Source organism: Vombatus ursinus, unplaced genomic scaffold (assembly GCF_900497805.2).
Source record: "Vombatus ursinus unplaced genomic scaffold, bare-nosed wombat genome assembly UNPS02005197.1, whole genome shotgun sequence".
In the NCBI taxonomy this organism is placed as follows: Eukaryota; Metazoa; Chordata; class Mammalia; order Diprotodontia; family Vombatidae; genus Vombatus; species Vombatus ursinus.
The window spans coordinates 199,201-210,264 of record NW_020944975.1 but is presented as its reverse complement, the minus strand read 5'-3'; the positions used below and the strand labels follow the sequence as shown (position 1 = coordinate 210,264).

General features: G+C 37.0%; 1 protein-coding gene across 1 annotated transcript in view; it reads right to left on the bottom strand.

Moving 5' to 3' along the window:
- Positions 1-292: 292 nt before the first annotated feature.
- Positions 293-11,064, bottom strand: part of LOC114029585 (olfactory receptor 1361-like) — a 12,356-nt gene continuing 1,584 nt past the window's right edge. Inside the window, exon 2 of the mRNA XM_027844111.1 lies at positions 293-1,247. Coding sequence (XP_027699912.1) covers positions 293-1,234 — 942 coding nt within the window. The 5' untranslated portion in view covers positions 1,235-1,247. The remainder of the gene's footprint in view (positions 1,248-11,064) is intronic.

Genomic DNA, 11,064 nt, shown 5'->3' with positions numbered 1-11,064 from the left:
AGCTTTCCATAGTCTATGTATATCTACTTCTCTTTATATGTTTTGTCTCTGGAGGTGTTTTTTTCTTTTTCTTTAATCAGTTTGGGTCTTTTTAGAGAAGGTCCACACCTTCTCCTTTCTTTGCATTCTCCTCACCCACTTCCACCCACAAGGAGATTGTCAAGTCCTACTGACTAATACAGTAAAATCTGAATTTTCGTAATTCCTAAAAGTCTTTAAACAAGGGAGTTGTTGGTAGGATCAGGTGCCTACCAGCACAAAAATCCTAGGAGAAGAAAAGCCTTAGTTAACATCATCGACTGTGAGAAGTCTGTCTGCTGAACACTTTCCCCAGGGCCCTCTTCATCTCACTGTTCCTCAGGCAGTAGATGAAGGGGTTCAGCATGGGAGTAACTACCATATACATTACTGATGCCACTGAGTCCTTTTCAGCAGAGTGAGATGATGAGGGATTCAAGTAGACCCCAGTGATGGTTCCATAGAAGAGAATAACCACGGTGAGGTGGGAACCACAAGTGGAAAAGGCCTTCTGCTTGCCCCGGGCAGAGGGAACCTTAAGCACAGCCAATACAATGTGAGCGTAGGAGATAAGAATGCAAAGGAAGGGAATGAGAACTATCAGCCCACCCACCAGCAAAATCATGAGCTGGTTGAGGTGTGTGTCAGAGCAAGAGAGCTGAAGGAGAGGAACAAGATCACAGAAGAAGTATGGCATGACATTCTTCGCACAAAAGTCTAAACGGGCCATGAGGAGAGTGTGAAGCAGGGAGTGGAAGTTAGCGATGAGCCAGGAGCCAGCCAGCGTCAGACCGCAGAGCCATAAGCTCATTATGGTGGTGTACTGGAGTGGGTAGCAGATGGCCACATAACGGTCATATGCCATTGCAGTCAAGAGAAAATTATCCATATTTGCCAGCAAGATGCAAAAATAGATTTGGGTTAGGCAGCCCTCGCGAGAAATAGACTGAATCTGCCTATGGATGTTTAGCAGCATCTTGGGGACTGTGGCAGAGGTAAAACAGAAATCTACCAGGGACAGGTTGCTGAGGAAGAAGTACATGGGGGTGTGGAGGTGGGAGTCTAAGCCGATGGCCAGGATGATGAGTAGATTCCCTGCTGCTCCAATCAGGTACATGACCAGGAACAACACAAAGATGAGTTCTTGCTTCTCTGGCTGGCTAGAGAGGCCCAATAGGATGAATTCAGAGACGGTGGTATGGTTTCCATTCTCCATAGTTTTGAAAGACCTGTTTGCAGAGAAAGGCCAACTCATGAATTATAGAGTGAGCAGAGGACTCCTAAGCTCCTCTCCTCTATAATCCATCCTTCCACACATCTAACTCTCTCAAAAGATGCAAGACCCTCATAACTCATTGAGACCCCTCCCCCTCCCCCAGACTCCAGAGCATTCACAGTTTTTTAGAAGACTTTATAGTCATGCCCTCGATCCAACAAAGAGGTCACAAAACCTAACAGAAAGCTCTATCCTACAGCTCCTCCTAGAGCTTCCTGATTTTCAAGCTCCTAGAAAAAGTCCTACTGCCACCCATATTAGAAGAGGTTCTTATAAGGTCATTGCTACTTACTGCGGTACCCCTATGGCCATTCACCTGTCCTCTTCCCCACTTCTCTCCATCCCTTTCATAAATTCCCTTGTTCTCCCATCTACTTGTAGCCCAAGATTCAAGTCTCTGCTTTCTCCGAGGATCTCATGCTTCTTCTTGTTGACTTTCTATGTACCTGGGACTTGGTGACAATATTCTGAGCTGGGTTAGGTCAGGGCGAGCCCTGAAAGAAAGACCTGCTGACCAGGGATGGCACAGCCAGCCTTTCTGTCAAGGCTCACCTAGGAAGAAGCTTCTCATCTCCAGGTGCGTGGGGCAGGGAAGGAGCTGCCCCTGTAGGCAACAGAGGGAGAATAAACATGTTGATATCATTCAGTAGAACTGAAATTTTGACAGCAAATTGAATGAAAACCTCATTTACTGCCAATCTCAATGAACCAGAATTCATAAATCAAAGGAGTTTTGAATTGGAAGGAATCTAAAAACTTATCCAGAACAATTCTTTCATTTTACAAATGAGGAAACTAATTCCATAAGGTTCAAATCTATTCAATCTAAGGATCATTTATTAAACCCTTATTATATGCAAGTCATTGTCCTATATGGTAATAATGCTCAGAGAAAAATGAAACAGCTCTGCCCTTCAAGAGGTTTACATCCTTGGGGGCTGGTGGGGGACAGAAGGGGACATACAACTTCTATACAGATAAGTAAATAAAAAGCGTACTGTATACAAGATAAATGAAAAGTAATTTTAATGGGGAAGGGCACTGACAACTAGAAGGAGTAGGGTGGAGAAATCAGGAAAGGTCTTGTGAGCTTGAGCTTAGCCCTGAAGGAAACTAGGAATCTGAAGGATGGAGGAAAGAAGGGAGTGCATTCCCAGAATGGAAAGACCACTTATGAAAAGGCACAGAGTGTCGTGTGTGGGGAGCAGCTGGTAGGCTAGTTTAGCTGCAATGTGATTCCCTAATATCATACAGTAAGTGACAGAGATGGGTCTGAAATACAAATCTGCTGATTTCAAGCCCAGAGTTTATCCACTAGGTATGTCATGCTTCCTCTCTACCATTTGCTAGGATCTATGGGGGAAAAATTTTTCAAAGCAAACTAGTTTCCTGCAGTAAAATTGTAGTAGAAACATTTAGTCCTATACGCATACATACATACACACATATGTATACACACATATACATGTATATATATACATATAGGACTAAATGTCTCTACTGCAATTTTACTGCCTATATAACATATATATTTGTAATAAAAGCATAAATTTCCAGTGTCTTCAATAGCAGCTGTTTGCAAACAACAAAGTACTTTTTGGAATTGAGCTTTTGTTAGGGTCTGGATGAAGTTTCCACACAGTGAGTGACAGTTTCATTTAGCAGAGTCTGATTGAAAAATTACTCAAGAAGTATATAAATACTTAGAAAGGAAAGCTTAGAACACTAGCAGTATTGAGGGAAGTTTTGAATAAATTAGAAGGGACTTCAGTTTATTTCTAGACAATGGGGAAAGAGTCAATGGAGCAAGAGAGATTGAGGGTGCAGAAAAGAGAGGGAATAATTGATGGAACAAGGTACTAAAAGACTTGGGATAGGTTAGCTATACTAGAAAGGAAAGCTACATGATCCCCTTGAACAGGGAAGGATACAAGAGGCTTTCTAAAAGAACAGATGATTGACAGAAGGACCTTGAAGGAATGGGACACAAGATAGGTTCAGGTAACAGGAAGGGAAGGGAGAGGGCAGGGTATGGATCAAAAGATTCTACCTGAAGAATGTCCACCAGGGTGAAGCATCATAAGCAGAGTGGTGCCTTCTGTGTAGCTGGAGGAAAACACCAGGGAGGTGGCAACTGGAATACCACTATTGTAAAGTGGGAAGAGAATCTAGAGAAGGGGAGAGCCAGGGATAATTAAATATTTCCTCATTTGGTTGAGAAATGGTGGTCTATGGGGTTGAGGGTTGGACAAGTTGTTGCAGGGGTGGAGATTTCAACCCCATAGCAATCCCAGGGGTCAAATAAATTGATGGGCTAAGTCAAAGATAGTTTCTCTGAATGGAAGATAGAGCATTCAATCTGAGTGGATGCTTTTCTGTATTAGGACATTACAAACAGGGAGCAAGTATTCAGGATCTAAAGATAAATGGCAGCTAGGTGGCACAGTGGATAGAGAGCTAGGCCTGGAGGCAGGATGATCCAAGTTCAAATCTAGCCTCAGATACTTACTAGCTGTGAGACCCTGGGCAAGTCACTTAATTCTGTTTGCCTCAGTTTCTTCATATGTAAATTGAGATGGAGAAGGAAATGGCAAACCACTCCAGTATCTCTGCCAAGAAAACCTCAAAAAGGAATCACAAAGAGTTGGACATGACTAAAATGACTAAACAACAAACAAGGCAAATGGAAGAAAGGGTCACAAGATGAAGTTGCAGATTCCTAAGAAGAGGAAGAGGCAGGTGATAAAGATAATTTGCTTAAAAATGGAAGACTTAAGGAGAAGCAGCTGTAATCTATCACTTTCTCACAACTACTCCAACAAAGATTGAAGAAGAACACTAGACTGAATCTTGATCAGAAAAGACAAGGAGAAATCAGAGTGGGTCATTTTTCTAGCCCACATTAGCACAAGTGAGGCAACCAAAAGGCCAAAGGCACTTGAGAAATGGTCCAGTTAGGAAGACCAAGTACAAAGGCTTCTAGCACCAGAAATGATCTGTGGTCAGCACCTGTGTACCAAGGCAGATAGCAAGAATATGGGCAAGTCAGTAATTCTGTCCAAATGACTCTGGAGTGGGGTCTGGATCTAGCACATACTGTGGCTGGGGGTATAAGTACTGTATTGGGATAGGGAGCAGCATCAGAAGTAACCTAGTAGCTATATTATTTTGACCATGGATCTAGGTCTCAGAGTCTTTTAGCACAAATTAGGGCCTGCAGCTAAATAATCAGGGCAGGGAGCCCAAATAATAGGTGCACCTGTAGACTCTAAACTTTAACTTAGCCTTCCAACTAGCTGACAGGTGTTGGGGCCAGTAGTTTTCTATCAATTCAGGAGAAAGCCTGTAGTTGTGTTACTAAGACCCAAACCAGGATTAGGAATCTGAAAAGCTCAGATCAGGAGGGCATTGATTGACTACAAACTAAATCAGACAATTTAGTCTAAGATGTGCTCAAAGTTTCCAGTACATAGAACAGAACCCAGAAGAACACAGAATCCAATACTCATAGAAAGCAGAGGCCGAATGCCAAGCAATACAGATCAAACTCTCACATGGCCCCAACATTACCTCTAGAGGTGCACAGAGCCTTGCTGTAACAGAAAATATCATTTTAGGAAGTAAGGCTGGAAGAATAAGTTAACAATGAAAAAAGATACCACTTATACAGAAATAGTATGTACCACCAGTACCACCCAAGAAACAAACTGAGAAGACAAGAATAATTCCTACATGCAAACACCTACACACAAAGCCTCAAAGAAAACCACAACTTAGCCTCAAGGTTAACTAGAATTCCTGGAAGAAATGAAACAAGAGTTTTAAAAAATAATATGATAAGTGAAATTAAAGTTTTGGAGGAAAAAATTAGAAAAGAAATGAGAGACTTAGAGGAAAGAAAGGAGAATCAACAACTTAGTACAAGAGGTTCAATCCAAGTAGCTACCCAGGTAGCAAACTCCCTGAAAATTAGAAAGGAACACTGAAAAGTTAATGACTCTGTTAAACAAGAAATTTTTTAAAATCTTAAGACTAAAGAAAAAAATAATAAAATATGCACATATATGTATGTGTCAACTGACCTAATAGAAAACAGGTCAGGGGCAGGGGAGGGGGAAGGAAATCTAAGAATAACTGGACTATCTGAAAATCCAAAAAAAATGTAATTATCTGTAATGATGTGTCAAAAAATCATTAACTAAAACTGCCCAGTCTTATTAGAATCAGAGGGCAAAGTGAAAATAGAAAGAAATCACTGGTCACTTCCTGAAAGAAACTTCAAAATCAAAACTCTCAGGAACATTATAGCCAAAATTGAGAACTTCTAGCACTGAGGAACCACAGTTAGGATCATGCAAGATTTGGCAGTCAACCACTATGAAAAAGAGAACTTGGAATATGATATTCTAAAAGGCAAATGTTATGGGTTTATAACCAAAAGTAACTTATTTAGAAAAATTGAATATAATCCTACAGGGGGAGAAAGTAGACCTTTAATGAAATTGAAGACTTGTAAGCATTCTTGATGAAAAGACCAGGGCAGGGTAAAATCTTTGAAATGAAAACATAGGAGCCAAGAGAAATAAAAGGCATATATTTGACTAATTGGTAGAGACTTTATAGGGATAAAATGTTTATATTATAATGGAGGGAATAAAAGATTGCCCTCCTTAGATCCTTAATGTCATGAGTAGTCATAGAGAAAGTTAAATGAGACAGAAGGACTGAGAGTGGTTTTGTTATGTTTTGATTATCCTAAAAGGAGAAAGAAAAGGGAAGGGGAAAGGATTACACTAAAGAAAGTAGGGAAGGGGAAGAGGAAGGGAATTTATAAACTTATGCAATCAAGGCGCACAAGAAGGCTGTATAAACCTAGGAGGGAGAGGGAGGAGTGGGCATTATGTGAAACTCACTTTCATCTGAATGAGGAGAGAACATAGCACATGGTGTAAAATATTTTCAGCTCAACAAGGAAACAAAACTGATAGAGAGAGAAGGGGGTAATAAAAAGGAGGATAGGTTCTAGGAGGGATTAATCATAAACAAAATACCTCCAGAGGGCTATTTATGAAAAGGAGTTTAACGTGAAAGAAATAATGTATAAGAACCTATGACTGGTGGATAATGTAGGGAAAGAAAAGAGGGTTGAGGGAGCAGAAGCAAATTGTATCAATCATAGATCATTAGTTTTGAGAATGCTCCTCTCTCTCACCACCTTCTTCTCTGTAAAGAGGAGGCTGGGGGGTAAAGACAAGAAATAGCACAAGAGAAAACAAATTGAGGAAAACACATAATTTATGATCATAACTGTGAACACTAATAGGATGAATTCACCCATAAAATGGAAGAGGATAGAGGAATGGATTTAAAAGTATAATCCAACAATGTATTGTTTAGAAAAAATGTACTTGAAACATAAAGTTTTTCATAATTTTATGAAAAAGTTTGTCATAGTCTTTCATTTTATAAAAACTAAGGAACTGGAGGAAATGTATTATGTGTCAAGTAAACTAAAAGAAGCAGAAGTGCCAATCATGATTGCAGAAAAGGCAACAGAAAAAACACAGGTTTATTAAAAGTCATAAACAGGAAACTGTTTAACTGCACTATATTGACAATGAATTAATATCTGTATTTAATATAACCAAATGGCATAGCATAGCAACTTGATACTTAAATAAAAAGTTACATGAGTGAATGGAAAAATAGTAAAATTGTACTATTTGAGGACTTCAGTATACCCCTATCAAGCCTAGACAAGTCTTTTTTTTATAAGCAAGAAAGAAGTTAATGATATGAATATAATTTTAGAAAATTTAAATGTGGTAGATTTTTTGCTGTTACTGAATGAGAATAGAAAGAAATATGTGCATTTCTTAGCTGTGCATGTCACTTTTACAAGAAGTGATCACTTATTAGCGTGTAAATACCTTATAAACAAATGCTGAACCAATATACAAAATGACAATTCTGCCTAAATTAATTTACTTATTCAATGCCATGCTAATCAAACTACCAAAAATTATTTTACAGAGCTAGAAAAAAATAACAAAACTCATCTGGAAGAATAAAATATCAAGAATATCAAGGGAATTAATGAAAAATGCAAAGGAAGGGGACTTAAATTAATATTATAAAATGGCAACTATCAAAACTATCTGAAACTGGCTAAGAAATAGTGGTAGATCAGTGGAATAGATTAGGTACACAAGACACAGTAGTAAATGACCATAGTAACCTAGTGTTTTGATAAACCCAAAGACTTCAGCTTCTGGAATAAGAACTTACTATTTGAGAAAAACTACCAGGAAAACTGGAAGACAAAATGGCAGACGCTAAGTATACACCAATATCTTATATTGCATATCAAGATAAGGTCAAAATGAATACATGATTTAGACATAGAGGGTGATACCATAAACAAATTAAGAGAGCAAGGAATAGTTAACCTGTTAGATCTATGGAGAAGGGAAGAATTCATGACCAAACAAGAGATAGAGGGCATTACAAAATGTAAAATAGATAATTTTGATTATAAAAAGTTTTTGCATGAACAAAACCAATGTAACTAAGATTAGAAGAAAAGCAGAAGTCTGGGAAACAATCTTTATAGCAAATGTCTTTGATAAAGATCTCATTTCTCAAATATATAGAGAACTGAGTCAAATTTATAGGAGTACAAGTCATTCCCCAATTGATAAGTAGTCAGAGTATATCATCAGGCAGTTTTCAGATGAAAAAAAAAATCAAAGCTAACTATAGTCATATGAAGAAATGCTCTAAGTCATTTTTGATTAGAGAAATGCAAATTAAAATAACTTTGAGGTACCACCTCACACCTATTAGATTGGCTAATATGATAGAAAAGGAAAATGATAAATGTTGGAGGGGATGTGGGAAATTGTGATACTAATGCACTGTTGGTAGAATTGTGAATTGATCCAATCATTCCAGAGAGCAATTGGAACTATGCCCAAAAAGCAATTGAACCATACATGTACCCTTTGATCCAGCAATACCACTGCTAGGTCTGTATCCCAAAAAGATCATAAAAAAGGGAAAAGGACCTACATGCACAAAAATATTTACAGCAGCTCTTTTTGTGGTGGCAAAAAAACCCTGGAAATTGAGGAGATGATGGGCATTGAATGATGGGCATTGATTGATGGGCAATTGGGGCATGGCTGAATAAACTGTGGTATATAAATGTAATGGAATACTATTGTGCTATAAAATGATGAGCAGGTAGATTTCAGAAAAACCTGGGAAGACTTACATGAACTGACGCAAAGTGAAATCAGCAGAACCAGGAGAACATTGTACACAGTTACAGCAACATTATGTGATGACCAAATATGAATGGCCAAGCTTCTCTCAGCAAAGCAATGATCTAAGACAATTCCAAACGACTCATGGAAAGTGCTATCTACATACAGAGAAAGAACTGATGGATTCTGAATGCAAATCAAATTTTCATTCTCTTTATTTTTGTGTGTGTGTTTTTTCCTTTTGGTCTGTTTCTTCTTTCACAACGTGATTAATATGGAAATATGTTTTACATGATTGCACACATATAACATATCAAATTGCTTACTGTTTTAGAAAAATTTGGACTTAGAGTTTTGTAAAAATCAATATTAAAAACTGTCTTTACATATAACTGGAAAAATAAAATACTATTTAAAAAGAAAATAAGAATACTTAAAAAAATAAAAGAATAAAAGAATTAGTGGACCAAAACCAAATTGTAAAATAACAGATAATTTCATCTAAGAATGTAACAACAATGAAACATACAAAATTTTTTGGGTGCAGTGAAAGAAGTAATCGGGAGAAACTGGATATCTTTAAACATGTTCATCAACAATAAAAAGAAAGAATAGATCAATGACTTGGGCTACAAGATATAAAATCAATCCATGTAAACTATCGGCCTTTCTTTATGTTACCAATATAAGCCAACAGGAAGTGATAGAAAGAGAAATTCTATTCAAAACAAGAATGTATAAAATATTTGGAAATCTACCTATCAAGACCCAAATATGAATATAATTATGGAACATACTTTATAGAAATGAAGACAGACCAAAATAATTTGGGAAGTATTCATTGCTCATAGGTAGGCAAAGACAATGACCATACATTAAAATTAATTTACTTATAAAAGTGCTATACTAATCAAACTACCAAAGGACTGCTTTATGGGGCTAAAAAAATAATAAAATTTAGCTGGAGAAGCAAAAAGTCATCATTTCCAAGGGAAATAATGAAAAAAGAGGTAAGAAAGGTATTCAGGCAGTACTAGATCTCAAATTGTACTACAAAGCAATGATCATGAAAAATGATTGGCTAAAAAATGAAGAGGTAAATCAGTAGAACAGATTAGTTACACAACACACTGAAGCAAATCAACCTAGTATCCCAGTGTTTGACAAACTTAAAGATCCTAGTTGCTAAGATAAAGACTCATGTTTCAACAAAAGTTACTAAGAAAACTGAAAATTACTGGTAGAATTTAGGTATAAAGCAAGATCTTATACCATATATCAAGAAAAGCTCTAATTATATTTAGGATTTAAATATAAAAGATCAAATCATAAACAAATAATAAGAACAAGAAAGAAATTACATTTCAGAACTAGGGAAGTACTCATGACCAAACAAGGCATAGAAGCACATGAGATAAAATGGACAATTTTGATTACATGAAATGAAAAAGTTCTTACACAAACAAAACCAATGCAGTTAAAGTTAGAAGGGAAACAGTTTACTGGGGAGAAAAATCTTTGCAGCAAGTTTCTCTAATAAAGGTCTTACATCCAAGACATATGAACAACTAATTTAAATTTGGAATGAGAGCCATTCCTCAATATATGAATGGTCAAAAGATATGAACTGAGAGTTTTCAAAGGAAGAAACACAAGCTATCAAAAACTATATGAAAAAATGCTCCTAATCACCAATAATGAGAAAAGATGCAAATTGAATCAACTCTTAGATTCCATGTCACATCCACCAGATTGTCAGCAATAACAAAAATGGAAAATGACAATTATAGGAGGGGCTAAGGGAAAACAGGCACAATAATACACTTGCTAGAGTTGTGCATTTGTTCAGCCATTCTAAAGTAATTTGAAACTATGTTAAAAGTCACAAAACACTGTATAACCCAGGACCTAGTAATAACACTAATAGGTTCATACTAAAGAGATTCAAGAACTAGGAGAACGATCCATAGGTACAAAAATAGTTATAGCAGCATTTTTCATAGTGGAAATGTAATGGAATATTCCTGTACCAAATGAGATAATATTTGTAAAGTGCTTAGCACAGTTCCTGATCTATAGTAAATGCTTAATAAATGTTTATTTCCTTTCCCTCTTCTCCTCTTCCACCACTCCCTATTCCTTCCCTTCTCTTGTACCATAAGAAATGATGAGTTTCAGAGAAACCTGGAAAGACTTGTATGAATCGTTGCAGAGTGAACTAAGCAGAACCAGAAGAATGTTTAATATAACATTGTAAATAAAAACAACTTTGAAAGATTTGAGAACATTGATCAGTGCAGTAACCAACTAGGACTCCAGAATACTGAAGATGAAGCAGATTACCCACCTCCTGAGAGATTAGCAGTGGACTCAAGATGAAGAATGAGACTTACATTTTTGGAAATGGCTAAAGTAGGAATTTGTTTTGATTTTCTAGGCAATCTGTTGCAAGGTTTTCTTCTTCTTCTTCTTCTTCTTCTTCTTCTTCTTCTTCTTCTTCTT